Raw genomic sequence first — 21,931 nt, 5'->3', positions numbered from 1 at the left:
GTTTCAAGCAGCATGAACCCCCTTCTCTTCTCTGCTTCCCTTAACCCTTCTTTGCCCCTGGCCTGCAGAGATCATGTAGCAGAAGACTTTCTATTTCTTCATCTCTCTGGAGCTGTTCCCTTCAATTATATTTTGTGTCTTCTTTAGTTATGGTTTATAATACAAATGTATTAGAAAGTTTAGAAAGAAGTTTAGAAAACTTTAGTCTTTCTAAGCTATAATTTTCTTTTTGTTTTCATTGTTTAGTCACTTAGTCGCGTCTAACTTATTTCGACACGATGAACTGTATCCAGCCAGGCCCTTCTGTCCACGGATTTTCTCCAGGCAAGAATACTGGAGTGGGTCGCCATTTCCTTCTCCAGGGGACCTTCCCGACCCAGGGATCGAATCCAAGTCTCTTGTTTAGTGGGCAGACTTTTACTGCTGAGTTAGCAGTGAAGCCCCATGTTTTCTTCTAGAGATCCCTGCTCCTATTTTGGTGGGCTAGAGATGAATGACGACTCCTCCTTTTTCTTTGTTTCCTTTAATAGCAATCTCTTTCTCTCTGTCAGCATCATTTAGTGACTAGCTGAAAGAGATACTTCACATAAAATGAAATGCAATAAAGGGAGAGAGATTTAACATGTCTGAATGTCCCTATAGGGAACCCGCCTGCCAATGCAGGAGACGTGGGTTTGATCCTCGAGTCAGAAAGATCCCTTTAGAAGGAAATGACAACCCCCTCCAGTATTCTTGCCTGGGAAATCTATTGCACAGAGGAGGCTGGTAAGGTACAGTCCATGGGTTGCAAAGAGTCAGACACGACTGAGCTTGTCGGCATGAGCTCCAGGACTCAGTCTCCAGATCATTCTGAGAGGCGGGAAAAGACATGCAATCTGATCCCCCCAACTTGATGGGTCTCACTTCTTGCCTTCACAGTCACCCGTGAATTCCTATACTCCTGGTCCTCATTTTCTGCTGACCTGATAAATACTCTTGTATTTCAAGACTTCTTGTAGTTCTCTGTTTCCGCCTTAAGCTCAGTGCCAGGGAAGATCAGTACTTGATTCTACAAAAGTTATTCTCCATGGATCAACAGATTCCACACCCAGACCCTGTGAGATCTCACAGTCTGCAGATATTGACCAGGGTGACCAGGGGAGAGAAAGGCACTCATGCTTTTTGATGAACTTTTTCTCCCCCAGTCCCAGTGGTGGGACCCAGCTCTCAGGACCACAGAAGCGGGAGGTCAAAGGACCATGTTGCTCATATAAGGAGATGCTGAAGATTCAGAAGCTTATTGGTGTCTGAGCTTCAGAAAGTGGCAGATGCAGCCTCCGATAGTGCCTAAAATGGTGAAAGGTGTTGCTATTGGCTCTCAGGAGGGAGGATGTAGGGGACGGTCTATATAGACCCCAGTCGGCACCCTGACGCCTCCTCACAGGCTGATCCTGCAGCTGGGGCTGTGACCTTGAGGACGTGGGGTCAGGATGGCTCTGGGCAGACACCTCTCCCTCCAGAGACTCTGTGTCCTCCTCCTCAGCACCGTGGTGGGTGGTCAAGGTAAGAGCTGCCCCTCTGTCCTGGGTCCACAGCAGGGAGTGGACGCCTTGGTGAAGGGAAAGGTGTCTGGAGATCTGGAGCCGAGCCTCAATGTTTTTGACCAAAAAGGAACCTCACTGACTGTGAATACTGGTCCCTCTCCTGTGGGGCGTTCACTGGTCATAGAGGCAGATTTTACAGAGCAGTGAGGTTTGGTCTGGACCAAGGTGGATCACCCTGAGTCCCTCCACTGTCTCCCTTTTCTCAGGGAGCTTCCAGGAGTCCCTGTGGCTCCCAGTGTGTGGAAGGTCCAGTGACTGAGCTCAGCTGGGCTCTAGGCTGTTCCCACATGCTGCCCATGCCTGGTGTGTGAGCACTGCCCCTGGGTCCCCATGTTTCCTGTGTCTTCACTCCTGTCGGCTCTGTGATTGTGTGTGTGTATGTGTGCAGGTGAGGAGTGTGTGAGGGTGTGTGTGTGTGAGGGTATGAAGAGTGTGTATGTGTGTGTGAGGGTGTGTGTGTGTGAAGAAATTGTGTGAGTGAGGGTGTGAAGAGTGTATGTGTTTGTGGAGTGTGTGAGGAGTGTGCAAGTGATGTATGAAGGTGTGTGAGGAGTATGTGTGGGTGAGTGAGGGTGTGTGAGGAGTGTGTGAGGAGTGTGTGAGGGTGTATGAGGTTGTGTGAGGCTGTGTGTGTGAGAGAATATGTGTGTATGGGGGAGTGTGTGAACCTATGTGTGTGTGTGTGTGTGTGTGTAAGGGGAGGTGGAACCTGTCTGTGGGAGAGGAATGGAGCTGCTAAGGAGGTGCTGAGTCTGTTGGCCTGTGAAGCACACAGGGTGTCCACATGGCTGGGTGTCATTGTCGTTCCATGTAACTGGATCAGAGATTATCGTACACCTGCCTGCCTCTCTCTGCCTCCTCTCCCCCATCCCCCGGCTCCCATCTGCTTGTTGCTGTATCTGTCCAACACGGGCTCTGTGAGAGGCTCTGCCTGCTGGCCTCACCTGTTCCCACCAGGTGTCCATTAGGGATCAAAGAAACCCAAAGCCAGGAGAGGGGTCCTCTTGTCTGTTCAGTTCAGTTCAGTTAAGTCGCTCAGTCATGTCTGACTCTTTGCAACCCCATTGATCGCGGCACGCCAGGCAGGCCTGCCTGTCCATCACCAACTCCCAGAGTTTACTCTAACTCATGTCCATTCAGTCGGTGATGCCATCCAACCAGCTCATCCTCTGTTGTCCCCTTCTCTTCCCGCCTTCACTCTTTCCCAGCATCAGGGTCTTTTCAAATGAGTCAGCTCTTCGCATTGGGTGGCCAAAGTATTGGAGTTTCAGCTTCAACACCAGTCCTTCCAATGAACGACTTGTCCCTCTTGTCTGTAAAGATCAGTTGATGTGCAGCCCCATGTGTATAAGTTCCCAAGTCCCTGCCCCGGTCCCTGTGACTCATTTCCTGTCTTGCTGGGGGCCTGGTACTGTCCTTTCCCCTCCCAGGAACTGCTGTGACTCTGTAGGGAGCTCTTTCTCTCATGCCCTCTCCTGTCCCTCCCCAGGAGCTGCTTCCCCTGAGTGAGAGTGGAGTATGTCATCAATCCTTCTGTTGTGGTCTGCAAGGTTTCTTTGGACGAATCCGCTGATCTCCTTAGGGGAGTTCTCTTGCATGATAGAATTTTTTTTCTCTTTAGACCTTAGAGAATTCTCTCTCTGTCTTTACATTTGGACAGTTTATTCTGTGAGTCTTGGAGAAGATTGTTTTGGATTGAAGTTTTGGGGTGACTTATTAGCTTCTTGAACTTAGATGTTCAGATCTTTCCCCAGGTTTGGAAATTCACTGGCTTTCTTTCTTTCTTTTTTAATTATTTGTTTTTCACTGTGCTAGGTCTCCCTGTTGCATGCAGGCTTTCTCGAGTTGCAGTAAGCAGGGGCTACTCTTTGCTGCAGTGCGCAGGCTTCTCACTGCAGTGGCTTCTCCTGCTGCAGAGGACCCCTCTCCTGGCTTCGGGCTTCTTTGCTCCCTAATGGACACCTGGTGGGAACAGGTGAGGCCAGCAGGCAGAGCCTCTCACAGAGCCCAGTGCTGGACAGATAGGTGCACAGATTTCAGTAGTTGTGGCACACTAGCTTAGTTGCTCCGCGGCATGTGGAATCTTCCTGGACCAGGGTTTGAACTCATGTCCCCTGCATTGGCAGGTGGATTTTTAACCACTATATCACCAGGGAAATCCTCAGCCCTTAATTCTTTTCTCCTTCACTTCTTCAGCTGTGACTCCATTCCATACGTTGTTTCTCTTTATGATGTCCTTAGTTCTCACTGGCTTTCTATATTCCTTTCATTCTCTTTTGGCTCCTCTGTTTGGATTCAACTAATCTTTCTTCTAACACATTGATTCTTTCTTTTTTTCTTTCCCTTCGTCAAGTCTGTTGTTCAATCTCTGTGTTGAATTCTTCAGTTTACTCATTGTATTGTCCATGTTAAGTCGCCTCAGTCATGGCTGACTCTTTGTGATGCTATGGACTGTAGCCCAGCAGGCTCCTCTCTCCATGGTATTCTCCAGGCAAGAATACTGAAGTGGGTTGTCATGCACTCCTCCAGGTGATCTTCCGGACCCAGGGATCGAACCCGAGTCTCTTACATTTCCTGCACTTGCAGACAGGTTCTTTACCACTAGCGCCACCTGGGAAGCCCATCCATTTATTATTCAGCTTCAGAATATCTGGTTGAAGAATTAAAGAAGTGAAAGTCAGTCAGTCATGTCTGACTCTTTGTGACCCCATGGATACACAGTCTATGGAATTCTCCAGGCCTTACTGGAGTGGGTAGTCTTTCCCTTCTCCAGGGGATCTTCCAAACTCAAGGATGGAACCCAGGTCTCCTGCATTGCATACTGATTCTTTACCAGCCACAAGAGGAGACCAAGATACTAGAGTGGGTAGCCTATTCCTTCTCCAGCAGATATTCCTGACCCAGGAACTGAAGCAGGGTCTCCTGCATTGCAGGTGGATTCTTTACCAACTGAACTATCAGGAAATCACAAAATATCTGGTTAGTCCTTCTTTAAAAAATATATTTTGTATGACGTTTGCTCTTCTTATTTAATTTGTATCCCTTTCCTGGTATCATTAAATATTTGAGTTCTCTTGGAACTCTCTGAGCATCATTTGAAGCATTATTTTGAATTCTTTGTCAGGCAATTCTTGGATCTCCATTACTTTGAACATGTTACAGGAGGTTTACTGTACTCTTTTGGTGGGAATTTGTTTCCCTGATTCTTCTTGATGTCTTACTCTCTTGTAGATGTCTGCACATTTAGAAAAGCACTCACCTCTACCAGAATCTATGTCCTGATTTCAGTAGAGAAAGCCTTTCACTTCTGGGTAGCAGCACATTGGAATGTAATGCAGGGTGCCAAATGCAGAGGCATAAGGTGGCACTGAGTCTGGGAGGGCATGAGATCCGTTTGGCTCAGGCTGCTGACATTCACAGGATTGATAACTGTGTGGTGTTTGGCAAGTGTTGCAGGGTGTCTGCCATCACTGGAATGGTTGTTGGTGTCCTCAGCAGCACATCTGCTTCCTGAGCCTAGGAATCATGACCACCAGTGGTGGTGGCCAGAGCTAATGGTGTGCACACATTTGGATTTGGGGGCCTGTTGTAGGTGCCTCTGTGGGGGAGATGATGGTTGCAGGTGCTCATGTTGTGGGAAGGCCTAGGAAGGCAGCAAAGGCCAAGACCAACAACGGCTCATTGCTCAAACTCATGTCCATTGAGCTGGTGATGCTATCTAACCATCTCACCCTGTGCTTCCTTTTTCCTTTTCCTTCAGTCTTTCCTAGCATCAGGGTCTTTTCCAATGAGTCAGCACTTTGCATGAGGTGGTCAAAGTATTGCAGCTTCCGCTTCAGCATCAGTCATTTCAATCAATATTCAGGGTTGATTCCTTTTAGGATTGACTGGTTTGATCTCCTTGCTGTTCAAAGAACTCTCAAGAGTCTTCTCTAGCACCACAGTTTGAAAGCATCCTTTCTTCAGTGCTCAGCCTTCTTTGTGGTCCAACTCTCACTCCCATATATGACTACTGGAAAACCGTCATCTGTGCTGGTTATTTATTCTTTCAGGGGTAAAATCTGCTGCATCTGTCTGCAGAGCAGGTCACTGTGAACTGCAATTTCTCCTGCCATGTGGTTGCTATTGGTCCTTTGCTCTTCTTTCTTTTGCCTAGCCATCTCTATAAGACTGGGTCAGCTTTGCAGGTCTGCGTGAAGTGAACCTGAAGCAGGATTTTCATATGGTTCCCCCAAAGGCTAGGGACACTGGTTACTCAGCCTGCTCTTACCCTCCTGGCGAGAGGAACTCTCCTGGCACCCTTGACACTGAGTGATGCTGGTTTGAAGGATGGAATGATGCCACCAAAATGATAGTGTCTTGGCGTGGTTACACTTCTTAGAGTATTCCAGATCTTTCTGGAGCTGTTTTTATTACTGATCACTGTCTAACTTTTGGTCCCTTTTTTTAAGAGGATTGAGGCTGCTGTCTCGTACATCAGCATTTTGATAATGACACATTTGAGATTTTTATTCTTTGAGAGAATATTTTTGAGTGTAGAATTTTAGATTGGCATTTTTTCTCTCTCAGTAAATCTAATGCTTCAGTTTACTCTACCCTGGCATCTCTTGTTGGTCTTGGGGATTTAGATGTTAGTATAGATGTTTCTCAATTTTATATATGTTGTGTGTATCTTAGTATTTTTCTCTTTGTCAATTTTCTTCTGTTATTTTCCATTTTAGTAAAAGTAAGCTAGGTATGTTATAGTAACAAAAACCCAAAGTTTATCCTTATATGACATGCTTTGTTTACTTTGGCAGGACTTCTGCTATCATAATTGTTCAAGCACTCAGGTTGTTGAATGCTCCACCATTTTATTATGCTCCCACTGCAACAAAGGCTTCAGTATTTGCTGTGGTAAAAACATATTGGCTCTTAAATGTTTCTACGTGGAAGTGACATCGTTTCTCCTCCCACTTCAATGAATGAGCCAGATAACATGGTTACGCTTAACTTCAAACAGGCAAGGAAGTAGTACTATATCCATGTGCTCATAAAAAGAGAATTTTAAATGTTGCTGAACCAATCCATCCTAAAGGAAATCAGTCCTGAATATTTATTGGAAGGACTGATGCTGAAGTTGAAACTCCAATACTTTTACCACCTGATGCGAAGAACTGACTCATTTGAAAAGACCCTAATGGTGGGAAAGTTTAAAGGTGGGAGGACAAGGGGATGACAGAGGATGAGATGCTTGGATGGCATCACTGACTGAATGGATATGAGTTTGAGTAAACTCCAGGAGTTGGTGATGGACAGGGAGGCCTGGCGTACTGCCGTCCATGGGGTCTCAACGAATATGAAATGGCTGAGCAACTGAACTGAACTGAACTAAACACTAGTAATGTCTCCATCTATGATGTTCTTACAGGAACTCATTTTTATATGCAGAAACCAGAGTCGTTTTATAAGTTAATCGCTAAAGTGACATCTGATCACTTTTGTCAAATTCCATTTGTTAGATGCATGTTATTAGGTACATTCGAGTGTGGAATTACACAAGGACATGAACACTAGATGGCAGGAATAACCAGGACATTCTAGAGCCTGTTACCCCAGCCCTCTGTTCCTAAGCTGGATGAGGTGCTCCTTATGGAAAGGGAAGGATAAGGAGGATTCCTCCCTGGATCCTGGGACATGAGCTGTAACTGAGATGGGAAAGCTGGGCCTAGTAGCCTTGGGCACATCTACAGGGAGGGCAGCATCCAGAGTCTCTGACGGCCTGTCCTTGATGGTGTCCTTGGAGCTGGTTCTACAGGCTCCTGAGAAATACATGGTACCTCCCTTCCTGCTCTGTGTTCAGTGATAGCACATTGGGAGTTTAAAGTTGGCCTTGGTGGGACTGTTTATACCACAGAGGTCAGGAAATACTATATCCCATGCACTTTTTTGCTCCTCAGAGAGCTAATATTTTAAATACTTATACCACTGCAAGTCTCCTAAAGTCTTTCCTGTGTCCTGTGTCTGTGTCTCTCTTGCAGATCTGGAGGTGAGGCTGAAGGATGGAGCCCACCGCTGTGAGGGGAGAGTGGAAGTAAAGCATCAAGGAGAATGGGGCACAATGGATGATTTCTACTGGAGCTTGAAGGATGCATCTGTTCTGTGCAGACAGCTGGGGTGTGGAGCTGCTGTTGGTATTACTAAAGAGGCTTATTTTGGACCAGGACTTGGTCCCATTTGGCTTTCGTATACTTCATGTGAAGGGGTAGAGTCAGCTGTCAGTGAGTGTAAGCATTCTAATATTAAAGACTATCGTAATGATAGCTATTCCCACAACTGGGATGCTGGAGTAGTCTGCTCAGGTAAGTCCTGTCTGGTTGTGTGGGGATCTCTAGCAGGAAGAGCCTCCATCTTATTACCAGAATGACTCGAGATTATGGATACAGCCTTTAGAACATACTTGGGTGAAGGGTCTGTGTGATGTGTCACAGGAGGCAGAGGTGAGGTCAAAAGTTTCATATAGATAGAGCTTCTGGGTTCGACTTCTGTGACATGGTCTTATCATGGTAATTGTTCTGTTTTCTTTGACTGGTCAGTAGGGTGTGGCTACATTGTTGCGGGCGGTTCATAGGAGAGTTGTAGGCAACAAGGTTTATCATCCTCATAGGTCCTAAAAGTCAGAGTCACCATACTCCATCAGGTTGGTATGTGGGGGATGTGCCAATAGAACAGGCTCAACCAAGCAATGGTGACCCCAGAAGGTCCTGTGAAGATCCATGGAGAAATGACAATACTGGATGTCATGGTGCACTTGCACAAGGAAAAGGTGTGAGAGAAATTCAATGGTGCATTTAAATGTCCTTAGGTCACAGTCAGAGGAGGCCAGAAGTGGGATTTGTGGCAGGGAAAATTCTCATCCCACTGGTGCACTTGACCAATCGAGTGGGGAGCTAACATCACATTTGCAGGGATGTTGAGGGAGCAGGAAAATGAAGTCTTGAATTCTACAACACAGTAGCTGACGCACATCACGTATAAGAGGCAGTGAATCTAAGAGTTCATGGGGTTCTCAAGTCAAGAATACTGAAGTGGTTTGCCTTTCCTTCTCCAGTGGACCACATCTTGTCAGAACTCTCCACTAAGACCCGTCTGTCTTGGGTGGCCTTACATGGCATGGCTCATAGTTTCATTGAGTTAGACAAGGCTGTGGTCCATGAACTATGAACTTCCAGATGTTTAAGCTGGATGTAGAAAAGGCAGAAGAACCAGAGATCAAATTGCCAACATCCGTTGGTTCATTGAAAAGGCAGGAGAGTTTGAGAAAAACATCTACTTCTACTTTATTGACTATGCCAAAGCCTTTAACTGTGTGGATCACAACAAACTGGAAAATACTTCAAGCGATGGGAATACCAGACCATCTGACCTGCCTCCTGAGAAATCTGTATTCAAGTCAAGAAGCAACAGTTAGAACCGGACATAGAACAGAAGACTGGTTCCAAATCGGGGAAGGAGTATGTCAAGGCTGTATACTGTCATCCTGTTTATTTAACTTATATGCAGAGTACATCATGAGAAATGTAGGACTGAATGAAGCACACATTGGAATCAAGATTGCCTGGAGAAATATCAATAACCTCAGATATGCAGATGACATCACAGTTATGGCAGAAAGTGAAGAACTAAAGAGCCTCTTGAGAATAGTGAAAGAGGAAAGCGAAAAAGTTAGCTTAAATCTCAACATTCAGAAACTAAGATCATAGCATCCGGCCCCATCTCTTCCTAGCAAATAGATTGGGTAACAGTGGAAATAGTGACAGACTTTTTTATTAAACTGCAAAATCGCTGCAGATGGTGACTGCAGCCATGACATTAAAAGACGCTTGCTCCTTGGAAGAAAAGCTATGACCAACCTAGACAACATATTAAAAAGCAGAGACATTTCTTTGTCAACAAAGACCCGTCTAGTCAAAGCTATGGTTTTTCCAGTAGTCCTGTATGGAAGTGAGAGTTGGACTATAAAGAAAGCTGAACACCGAAGAACTGATGCTTTTGAACTGTGGTGTTGGAGAAGACTCTTGAGAGTCCCTTGGACAGCAAGGAGATCCAAACTGTCCATCCTAAAGGTAATCCATCCTGAACATTCATTGGAAGGACTGATGCTGAAGCCGAAACTCCAATCCTTTGGCCATCTCATGCGAAGAACTGACTCATTTGAAAAGACCCTGATGCTGGAAAGATTGAAGGAAGGAGAAGGGGAAACAGAAGATGAGATGGTTGGATGGCATCACCAACTGAATGGACATGAGTTAAAGTAAACTCTGGGAGTTGCTGATGGACAGGGAGGCCTGGCGTGCTGCAATCCATGTGGTTGCAAAGAGTCAGACATAACTGAGCGACTGAACTGAACTGAACTGAATTGAACCTAAGAGGACCTGAAGTGACTCCTAAGATGTGCTCAGTGCTATCTAAGTATATTTGACCTATGCCAAGGTGGATGCAGTAAAGACAGCAGTGAAACTAGGGTGTGAATGGGTGCTCACAGTATTTGACAGTGATGCTTCTAGTTGTTATCACAATGGTGGATTTGATGTCCAGGTTATTAATCACAGCAGAACAGCTGGACTGGAGGAAGATATTGTTAGATATCACAGTGAATTCCCTAAGGTAGAAGGCTGCTCTTAGGATAGTATCATCCCATCTAATGAGATGGTGGGACAGGGGAGCCCTGAGGACACCTGCAGTAGGTCTTCAGCAGCCACAGCCAGTTAGCTCTTGGGTGTTTATGTTGAGGAAGATCATTGGAAAAGTGATCTTTTCTAATCTCACCTTCAGCAGATCTTTGATGATTCTAGTTGAGGCCCTTAAGAAGACAATTCTTTTCCTTTTTAAATAGTACTTTATTGTGGTATGACTGACATACAAGACTGCCTGATAACTATGCTTTGAGAAACCGTTACAGCACTTATGTCATAAATCTATCCATCTCTTCAAAATGTTTTCTTCCATTGTCTTTATTATTCTTATTAAAAATAATTATTTTCATTACCATCTTTCTAAATTCCATATATTTGTGTAACCCTATATGCAAAACAGAAAAAGAGACACAGATGTATAGAACAGACTTTTGGACTCTGTGGGAGAAGGCGAGGGTAGGATGTTTCAAGAGAACAGCACGTATATTATCTATAGTGAAACAGATCACCAGCCCAGGCTGGATGCATGAGACAAGTGCTTGGGGCTGGTACACTGGGAAGACCCAGAGGAATCGGGTGGAGAGGGAGGTGGGAGGGGGGATCGGGATGGGGAATACATGTAACTACATGGCTGATTCATGTCAATGTATGAAAAAACCCACTACAATATTGTAAAATAATTAGCCTCCAACTAATAAAAAAAGAATTATTTTCGAGGTGCATTTGAATTTTAGTTAGAAACTTTTATTTTAAGCAAACCTGTTTTCTGGCATCTCAAGTAACCTTCCTCATGGTCACAATGCCCTCATCATGGTTCCAACTGCAGATAAATTTGTGGAGAAACTACAGGTGTCTCTACCTTATTTTGATAAATCAGCATCTGGATGAAAATGGAGTGTGTGATGTTTGAAATTTGGGTGAAATTAGAACTCCCAATGTTACCATCCTAAGAATACTGATGTCTTGATATTAATTCCAGTTAAGATACATTTAAAAGTAGAGAATTGGAAAGTGCTCTGATATTTAAACCTTGATTGTGGTTTGTACTCCCTGACTACCATTGCTCTAACTTCAGTCAGTTCAGTTCAATTCAGTCACTCAGTCGTGTCTCACTCTTTGCGACCCCATGAATCACAGCAAGCCAGACCTCCCTGTCAATCACAAACTACCGGAATTTACTCAAACACTTGTCCACCGAGTTGGTGATGCCATCCAGCCATCTCACCCTCTGTCATCCCCTTCTCCTCCTGCCCCCAATCCCTCCCAGCATCAGGGTCTTTTCCAATGAGTCAACTCTTCACATGAGGTGGCTCTAACTTAGGCTCTCACATTTTTATGACTGGTTCCAGTTTCCTTCTATTTCTCTTTTTGTCACTAGTTTCCTCCCCCTGGTCTGTCTTTTCCGTATTTTCAGACATGTTTTAATGATGCGAAGATAAGTCAAAGTGGTAGTGATGTAGCAGAGATAAGATTAGAATAGCATGTCTTTTCATTATCTTAATCAAAATTGAACTCTTGGAGTTTCTTCTGCTCAACCTTAGGAGTCAGGTATGGAAGAGAAATTTCAGCCTCAGTAGTGGATTGCTGGAAGTGAAGTACCATGTTTAGGAGAAATGTAGAATGGAAACAATGACCAGAGAAGAACGTAGAGAGGCTTATTTGAAATAATGAGGAGATGTCATGGGGTTCAGGAGGAAGATTTGGAAGGGAACACACAAATTGTGAAGGACTGTGGTGCAAGTGTTCCAAGTTTCTTCAGTCCTGTCCTACTCTTTGCGACCCCATGGACCATAGGATTCTCCAGGCAAGAATACTGGAGTGGGTTGCCATTTCTTTCTCTAGGGGATCTTCCTCACCCAGGGATCAAATCTGGGTCTCCTACATTGCAGGCAGAGTCTTGGTTATCTTCTGAGCCACCAGGAACTACAGTATTGAAGTACAAAATGGTGAGGGGATGAAGATGCAAGGATTGCAGGAGGGGAGGGTTGGAAAAATGCAGGTCAGTTTGTACTGTCACCACAGCCTCTGTGTGACACTTCCTTCCTGCCCTCATTCCTTCCCTCCCTCTCTTCCTTTATCTTGTTGTGGGAGTCATTTCTGAGCTCTGTGGAAGTGCTAGCATTTGTAGCTGGCAGTTTTCTTAGTGGAAAATTTTTATAATATGGATTCTGTTTATTTATCAAATATGTTTACTCATATTTTTCTCTTTTTTTTTGGTATCAGATTTTGGTGAGTTTTGTTTCCTAAGTAATGTGTTTTCAAGGACTTGACTCATTTTACAAAAAAATTTCCAATTAGTAACACTGGTTCATGTATCATATCCTTAGATGTTGGGAAGATCTACAATAATACTCCTCCTTTTGTTACTGGTGCCGTTAATGTGTTCCCTCTTTTTTCTTAATTGGTTTTGCTAGAAGATTATCAGTGTTAATGTTCTTTTTAAGAGAATCATTCATAGACTCTATTGATTTTCTTGATGGCATATTTGCTTTCTTCTTAATTGATTTCTATACTTAGTTTTCATTCCTCTTTTTCAGTTATGATTGCTGTTGCTTTTGTAGATTCTTGAGGTGGAGTCTTGGATCATTTCCTTCTGTTTCTATTTTTATTCTAATATAATCATCAAGGAAACGTCAAGGTTCTAAATTTTCTTCTAAGCATCACTTTATTTTTAACCCACCAGTTTCAATACTATGTAATTTCTTTTGTATTTTATTATCATAAAATGTTTCTTTTTCTCTGAATGCATTCTTTGTCTTATAGTCTGACTTTGTATGATATTAATTTAGATATTATATACAGTTTTCTCTGATTTGTGTTTGCATTGTATGTAATTTTTACCTCTTTAATATGTTTCTGTGTTTATATTTAAACATATCCATGTTTGTAGACAGTATGTTATGTTGTCTTACTTTATCTGGTCTGATTATTTTGTTTTTTATTTGGAGTACTTAAATGATTTACATTTAATATAATTATTGATATAATTGAGTTTAAATGTACTTGCCTGCTCTTTGTTATATCTTTGTTCTTATTTTAATCTTCGAGTATATTTTGTCATTTTAGTTTAAATACTCTATTGGTTTATTAATTGTATCAGATTTTTAGGTGATTATAATGTTTAACTCTTTGTAATTTTTAAAATAATTTTTATTTTTTGCTGTGCTGGGTCTTCATTGCTGCATGGGCTTTTCTCTAGCTGCGGAGATCAGAGGCTACTCTCTAGCTGCAGCGAGGAGCTTCTCACTGTGGTGGCCTCTCCTGTTTTGGAGCACAGGCTCTAGGGCGCCCAAGCTTCAGTAGTCGTGGCCCCTGGGCTCTAGAGCACAGGCTCACTAGTTGTGGTGCACGGGCTTAGTTGCTCCGTGGTATGTGGGACCTTCCTAGACCACAGATCGATCCCACGTCTTCTGCATTGGCAGGTGGAGTCTTCAGCACTGAACCACCTGGGAAGCCCAGTGTTGAGTTATTAATCTTTAGTTACATTTTACCTTGAAGTGATATTATATCACAACATGCAATGTCAGTCACTATGCTTTTCTTCCACTTTCCTGTTCTTGTCGTTAGTGCTATCATTGTCATACATTCTACTTATACATTTATTATGAATCTTATAGTTTGTTGCTAACACTTTTGGGTTAAATCTTCTAATAGAGAATCAGCATTTGGCACAGTCTCTACAGCTTTGAGAGGTCCCTGTTTTCATCTGCTGTCATCTCCCTTTAGCTTGAAGAACTTTCTGAGGCAGTTTTGTATAGTGTGTGTCTGGTGGCCTCCAAGTCTATCATCTTTCGTTGACCTGAAATCATTTTAATTTTCATTCAGTTTTGAAAAGTATTTTCACAGGTTATTAAATTCTAGGTTAACAAATGCCCAACCCCAATACTTTACATATGTTTTTACATTGTCATCTGACTTTCATTGCCTCCAACAAAGTCAGTAAATAATACTTATCCTTTTGTTTCCTGTATATAATGTGTCAAACTTTCCTGGCTGCTCTTAAGATATTTTTGTTTAGTTTGTTGAATTTCAGTAATTACATTGTCAAGTTTTCTGAGAATGGTTTCATTATCTTGTTTGGGTTTTGTTTAGCTTTTTGGGTGAGCGGGTTTACAGCATTCAATAACTTTAGGAAAATTTCATTCATCTTTTCTTAACATTTTCCTGCACATCTCTTATTCTGAATCTCTAAATACACATATTTTATATATTTTGATATTATCCCACATGCCATTGAGTTTCCATTCATATTTTTCTGCCTTTTTACTCTCTTTGGTTCAATTTAGATAGTCTCTACTGCTGTATTTCATTTCCCAATTCTTTTATTCTGCAATGTCTAGCCTCTTGTGTAATTAATCCAAATAATTGTTCATCCCAATACTATGTTATTCAGTTTCAGAAATCTCATTTGTCTATTTTTCCTAGTTTTCCCCCCTGTTTATTTTTATTCTTCATTAAGCAAATTGATATTAGGAGTTTAAGGAGCTGTTCAGCCAATTCAATCATTTCTGTAATTTCTGAACTTACTTTAAATGATTGCTTGTTAAAAATGTGTTATGGGTTAAATTTCTCTCTTTTGGAAATTCTAGTAATTTTTTGGTTGGATGTTGGGCATCACTAAACAGTCCTTTACCAGGAAGAACTTTAGAAATAAACAATCAGAACACACCCAGAAATCAGGGAATTATCCTTGATGAATTAAACTTTTTTCATTGGGTTATCTTCACTCAGTCAAAATGTGTTCCTTTGATGACCAAATGATGAACTTTTATTTTGGTTTTCCTCCTTTAATTTCAAAACTTCCTTGATCCCACCTTGCCTGCCATATGCCCCACCTACATCCTCCTCCTTCAGCAGTAGCTACCCTTTCTGATTTTCTTTTCCATCCATCTGTATCTTTTAAAAGGGCGTTTGCTTGTCTAAAGTGGGAGAAATGAGAAAGGATAGCAGCTTAGGTAGTAGATGAGAGGAGAAGAGGGTGATGTAATATGCTGACAAGCTATTCAACAAGTGTTTCCCCCAAATATTTATATGTCTTATCCATATTGAGACTTTTTCAAATTGAGGCTCTAAATTATGGCTTGTTTGGTCACTTCTTCCTCCTCCTTCATCTTCCTCTTTTTTGGCAACATGCCATCTTCTTTGAGAATTGTAAAACATTCATGAAAGAAATTAAAGACAAATGATCAATGGAAAGTCATTCTGTGTTTCTGGCCTAAAATAATCAATATTGTAAAAATGCCTGTAGTTCTCAAAGTGATCTACAGATTTAATGCAATTCCTATCTAAATCCCAATAACATTCTTTATAGAAATAGGAAAACAACCTTAAAATATGAGTGTGTGGTTTAATTTGTATATATTCATGAATTCCTGTTTTCTGATCATTATTGAATTTTAGTTCCATTCCATTATGGTCATGAAAGATGCTTGAAATTATTTTTAATATTTTTGAATTTGTTAAGACTTATTTGTAAGCTAGCCTGGAGAATATTCTATGTGTGCTTGAAAAGAATGCACATTTTTCTGTGGTCAGAATTAGTACAATGATAGTATAAAAATCATTTATTATCAGCCCTTAGCATTTTCTACGAGTCCTGTTTGAGAAGAAAAACCATTAACAGGAGACGATCTGGGAACTCAGCTGTCTGGTACACACCCACTGAGAGCACACCCTCCCCCAGCTTCTTTGACAAATCCTAGTATTTCAAGAGAGATGGCTGGGACTCTCTCTCAATGACTCTCTGGGTTTTCTTAACGCATTTTCTTTCCCGCTGAGGTTGCTGAAGGAATTCATGGAATTTTTTGGCATTAAAAAGTATCAGAAAGACAAGATGTGATGACATAAACGTGAATTAGTGATAGTGTCCATATTTCTTCTCTGGAGCCGTCACCCGCCTACAAGTTGGCTCGCCCTCATGGATCCAGCCTCAGGACTTTCCCTAACCTAAGTCACTTGAGGACTAGCTCCTGGGAGAGAAAACTGGTCAGAATATTAGCCCCACAAGTCCCACGAAAGCTTTCTAAGCTTGTCTGGATGCCAGGTCTCTAATCTCATAACCCATGTCCCTCTGGGTGGGTTCTGTTCTGCGTATCTCTACGCTGAAGTTTAAGTGTCTGAATATTATACAGTGTCGTTGGATCTGTATATAGGCCCTAGGCTGCTAAATGAGAAATTCATTTCTCCAACCAATGCCAAGACATGTTTCCAGTATTCAGCCATTCCAGTGATCTGAATTGGGCTCTGTAGTTTCCAGGCTCCTAGACCAAAGAATTCACATTTCTAACCAGTCTCAAAGTGTATGTTCTTGGGATTCAACCATTCCAAACTGACCTTGTAATCCTTCTGGATTTCTCTTCAGAAACCTGCTCACGAAAATTCAATTATGACAATAACTGTCAAAGACTCTCTGCATGCTCCAATCCTAAAAAGAAAAACTTTCACACCACTGCCTGTGAGGTGCGGTTTCCAGTTGCCAAGTCAGTACCAGGAACACTCACTGGTTTTGTTGTTGTTTCCTCTTAGGATTTGTGCGTTTGGCTGGAGGGGACGGACCCTGCTCAGGGCGAGTAGAAGTGCATTCTGGAGAAGCCTGGATCCCAGTGTCTGATGGGAACTTCACACTCCCCACTGCCCAGGTCATCTGTGCAGAGCTGGGATGCGGCAAGGCTGTGTCTGTCCTGGGACACGTGCCCTTCAGAGAGTCTGATGGCCGGGTCTGGGCTGAAGAGTTCAGGTGTGAGGGGGAGGAGCCTGAGCTCCGGGTCTGCCCCAGAGTGCCCTGTCCAGGGGGCACCTGTCACCACATTGGAGCTGCTCAGGTTGTCTGTTCAGGTGAGATGCAGGTCAGGACTAACCTCCCTGCACTCTCTGTTGGGGTAAGAAAAGTATGAGATTTTGCTGAAATCCTATCTTCTACCAGCATACTCAGAAGTCCGGCTCAGGACAAACGGCTCCTCTCAGTGTGAGGGGCAGGTGGAGATGAACATTTCTGGACAATGGAGAGCACCCTGTGCCTCCCACTGGAGTCTGGCCAACGCCAATGTTGTCTGTCGTCAGCTCGGCTGTGGAGTCGCCATCTCCACCCCCAGAGGACCACACTTGGTGGAAGGAGGAGATCAGATCTTAACATCCCGATTTCACTGCTCGGGGGCGGAGTCCTTCCTGTGGAGTTGCCCTGTGACTGTCCTGGGTGGGCCTGACTGTTCCCATGGCAACACGGCCTCTGTGATCTGCTCAGGTAAGAGAGAGAGACAAGGGCTACTGGTACTCAGGATGCCCCTGGAGTGAAATGTCCCCAAGAGCAGAGAGTGAGGTTAAACGGGCTTCAAAGTCAGATATTTTGTGGTGAAATATGGATCTTCTCATTGTTCATTCCTTTTTCAGCTCAGGGCAAGAAGTGTGAAGTTGAATAATAAATTTTTAAGCAACATCCTGCTTACATAAAATCATAGAAAACAATGTAGGAGCAGTAAGTATAGACCTCAGTATGAACCCCAATCCAGAGCGACAAAGACATTGTCCCCAGCACCACAGTCACTTTTGTCCCTAGTAACTTTGTCTTCCCTCCTCTAAAGGGAAAATCACCTCGCTAATTTCTGCTAACATAGAGAGTTTTATCAATGTTTGAACTTTATTTAAAATGATGCAGTATATTTCATCTTTTGTATCTAATTTCATAGACTCAAAATTATGTTTGGGATTCACACGTGATGTTGTTTATTGTAGCACTTTTTTTTTTTTTTTTTTTACTGTAGAGTATGCTTTGAATGATTACATGGCCATGTACTGATCTATAAATCTGGGTTATTTCTATGATACTACAACTTATCATGACAATGTCTTTGCATGCAAATATGTATTACTTATTTTCCATGTTTAACCCTTGGTCTTTTATTTTCATTTTCTTAATCAAATGGTGTCCTTTTACGAACTCATTTCTTAATCTTATATAAATACATTTACTAACTTTTTTCTGTACATTTAATGCTTCTTATATCCTTTAAAAAAATTTTTGCCTACTCCAAGATCATAAAAACACTCTCTAAGAGTATCTTACAAAAACATTATTTTTCTCTTGCATATTATTGTGCATTCTTTCTGGGATTGATGTCTGTGTAAGATAAGGGTCAGGTTTCATATGGACATCCAACTGACTCAGAATCTTTTTCTGAAGACTCTTCCCCACTGCAGTGCTGCCTTCATCATAAGCAGAAGGACAAGCATGTCTGTCTTTTTTGAGACTCTCTATTCTGTTCCATGTTATCATTTGTTTATCCTGGCATCAATACTGCATTTTCTTAACTATCATACCTTTGTAGTTGTTGTTGTTCAATGGCTAAGTCAAGTCTGACTCTTTGTGACCCCGTGGACTATAGCACACCAGGCTTCCCTGTCCTTCACCATCTCCCTGAGTTTCAAACTTCGTAGTAAGTCGGAATAATTTTAACTTCCAAGAGTTACTTTACATTAACTCTCCTAACATCGTTGCTTTTCTTTTCTATTCTTTTCTTTTTTCATTTATTTTTATTAGTTGGAGGCTAATTACTTTACAATAATGTAGTGGGTTTTGTCGTACATTGACATGAATCAGCCATGGAGTTACATGTATTCCCCATCCCAATCCCCCCTCCCACCTCCCGCTCTACCCAATCCCTCTGAGTCTTCCCAGTACACAAGGCCTGAGCGAATATTGTTGCTTTTCTTACCAACTGTGTTGGTCATTCTTGGTTGCTTGTATTTTGTATGAATTTAGAAATTAGCTTGTCATTTTCACCAAAAGAAAAGCTTAAGGGTATTTTCATTGAGATTAGATTTAAAAATTTGAGAATAGACACAGAAATTTGAGAATGATTGACACTGACAATGTTGAGATTTCAGAATCATTGACATAATACATCCCTTCATTCGGTTAGATCCTGAATTTCTCTCAGAGATTTTGCCCATCTTTTACTAGGATTTCTCCTAGTTATTTTATTTTTGATGTTATGAGTATTTTTGTGAGTGTCCTGGCAATGAATTCTCTTTGACTTGTTTTCATCTTTTAATTCTTCAAATTTTGATGTTTGCTGAGACATAATAATATTTGGAATAAAGATAAAAATGACCTTATGACATTTATGTGGGTTTCTAAATATTAGTATCAATATTTTCCTTTAATCTGTGTGTGTGAGTGTCTTTTCTTCTCGATTCCCCTTCTGCTCCATTTATTCTTAAATATGTAAATTCTTTTTGAATTAAGTTGAAGACATGATGTTCCTTTACCCTTAGAACAGTTCTGGGAATTTCCTTACAGAACCAGAGTTCAGTCACATCGTTACATGACTTCAGCTCCACGTGACATCTAATTGCAGCACTGAAAGACCCCACTGAAAGACTACCAAACTGAGTCTCTTCCTGATTAATGACCCAAAGTCATAAGCAAAATGAAGTACATATTTTTTTCTTCAACTACTAAGTTTTGCCTTTTAGTACTGATGAAATTGCCAACATCTGTTGGATCACAGAAAAAGCAAAAGAGTTCCAGAAAAACATCTACTTCTGCATTATTGACTACGCCAAACTTTGACTATGTGGGTCACAAGAAACTGTGAAAAATTCGTCAAGAAATGGGAATACCAGACCACCTTACCTGTCTCCTGATAAATCTGTATGCAGGTCAAGAAGCAATAGTTAGAATTGGACATGGAACAACAGACTGTTTCCAAATTGGGCAAGGAGTACATCAAGGCTGTATATTGTCACTCTGCTTATTTAACTTATATGCAGAGTACATCATGCAAAATGCTGGGCTGGATGAAGCACAAGCTGGAATCAAGTTTGTCAGGAGAAATATCAATAACCTCAAATATGCGGATGATACCACCCTGATGGCAGAAAGCTAACAGGAAGTGAAGAGCCTCTTGATGAAAGTGAAAGAGGAGAGTGAAAACGCTGGCTTAAAACCCAACATTCAGAAAACTAAGATCATGGCATCTGGTCCCATCACTTCATGGCAAATAGATGGGGAAACAATGGAAAGAGTGAGAGACTTTATTTTCTTGGGCTCCAAAATCACTGCAGATGGTGACTGCAGCCATGAAATTAAATGATGCTTGCTCCTTGGAAGAAAAGCTATGACCAATCTAGACAACATATTAAAAAAGAGAGACATTACTTTGCTGACAAAGGTTCATCTGGTCAAAGCTGTGATTTTTCCAGTAGTTACATATGGATGTAAGAGTTGGACCATAAAGAAATCTGAGCTCTGAAGATTTGATGCTTTTGAACTGTTGTGTTGGAGAAGACTCTTGAGAGTCTCCTGGAATGCAAGGAGATCAAACCAGTGGATTCTAATGGAAATCAGTCCTGAATATTCATTGGAAGGACTGGTACTGAAGCTGAAGCTCCAGTACTCTGGCCGCCTGATGCCAAGAACTGACTCATTGGAAAAGATACTAGGAAAGATTGAGGGTGAGAGAAGAAGGGGATCACAGAGGATGAGATGGTCCGTCTCATCCATCACCGACTTGTTGGACATGAGTTTGAGCAAACTCCAGGAGTTGGTGATGAACAGGGAAGCCTAGCAAGCTTCAGTTAATTGGGTCACAAAGAGTTGGACATGACTGAGCAACTGAACTGAACTGAACCAAGGATTTTTGGAAAAACTGCTATACAACAACATAACCAGAACTCTTGCTATGTGGCCTGAATTTCTAAGTTGAAGAATATCCTCTGATTTTGCATTTTGATGTTTCTACTTTATGCTGAGCTAATGTGTGGCCACACTTATTCTTTAGTTCTTAATTGCAGCTAACAAGTTTTTCAGCTCTAGAAGTATTTGGTTTTTGTTATCATTTCTCTACAAAGATACACATTTTGTCAATTAATTCCATAAGCACTTTAACTGTGGCTATTTATATTCTCTGTCAGGTGATTCTAGCAGCTGAAAACCCTGGGAATTCTTTCTAATGTCTCCTCTTTCCTTTCCGTTTTTAATGAGATCTATTTTATTCAAGTGCTTGTTTTAAACATAGACATTGAAGAAATTGTAGAACTCTTTCAGAAAGAATGTTATTTTGCTTTTACTGAGGGACAGATTTCAGCTTCCCTGTGGCTGAGATAAAGAATCTGCCTGCCGTGTGGAAGACCTGGGTTTGATCCCTGGTTTGGGAAGATCCCCTGGAGGAGGGCATGGAAACGCACTCCAGTATTCTTGCTTGAAAAATCCTATGGTTAGAGGAGACTAGTGGGCTATAATCCAAGGTGTTGCAGAGAGCCGGACATGCCTGAGCAGCTAATCACAGCACAGGGATAAATTTAGGAATACAACAACTTACTTAACTCATTCTTACAAGAACACTGGCGCTAAAACAGAAATTGTGGTACTCTCCAGGGAGAAGGTGAACACTAAGAGCATGATAACTTTACTGCTGGGTCACAGCTTTCATCTTAGGCTCCATCACAAGGTCATTATTTCCCTTAATTCAGTTTCCTGTTCTTCAACCCTTCCAGACTTCTGATCATTGTTGTTTCTTTAGGAAACCAGACTCAGGTGCTGCCTCAGTGCAACCACTTTATGTCAGAACCAGCCGGCTCTGCGGCCTCAGTGGAGAGCGCCCCTTATTGCTCAGGTGAGGGTCCCACAAGACAAAAGACCCTTTTCAACCCCTGGGATCACCGCACCATTGTCCC

General features: G+C 42.1%; 1 protein-coding gene across 1 annotated transcript in view; it reads left to right on the top strand.

Annotated features, from left to right (window-relative positions):
- The first annotated feature begins 1,438 nt into the window (after positions 1-1,438).
- The window catches only part of LOC122679941, a 405,877-nt gene continuing 385,384 nt past the window's right edge, over positions 1,439-21,931 (top strand). The window contains 5 exon segments of the mRNA XM_043880800.1: positions 1,439-1,542; positions 7,604-7,924; positions 16,784-17,092; positions 17,181-17,498; positions 21,778-21,870. Of these exon segments, the coding sequence (XP_043736735.1) occupies positions 1,470-1,542; positions 7,604-7,924; positions 16,784-17,092; positions 17,181-17,498; positions 21,778-21,870 (1,114 nt within the window). The 5' untranslated portion in view covers positions 1,439-1,469.

The sequence above is a fragment of the Cervus elaphus genome, chromosome 22 (genome assembly GCF_910594005.1).
Source record: "Cervus elaphus chromosome 22, mCerEla1.1, whole genome shotgun sequence".
In the NCBI taxonomy this organism is placed as follows: domain Eukaryota; kingdom Metazoa; phylum Chordata; class Mammalia; order Artiodactyla; family Cervidae; genus Cervus; species Cervus elaphus.
This window is presented reverse-complemented; position numbering and strand designations above follow the sequence as displayed.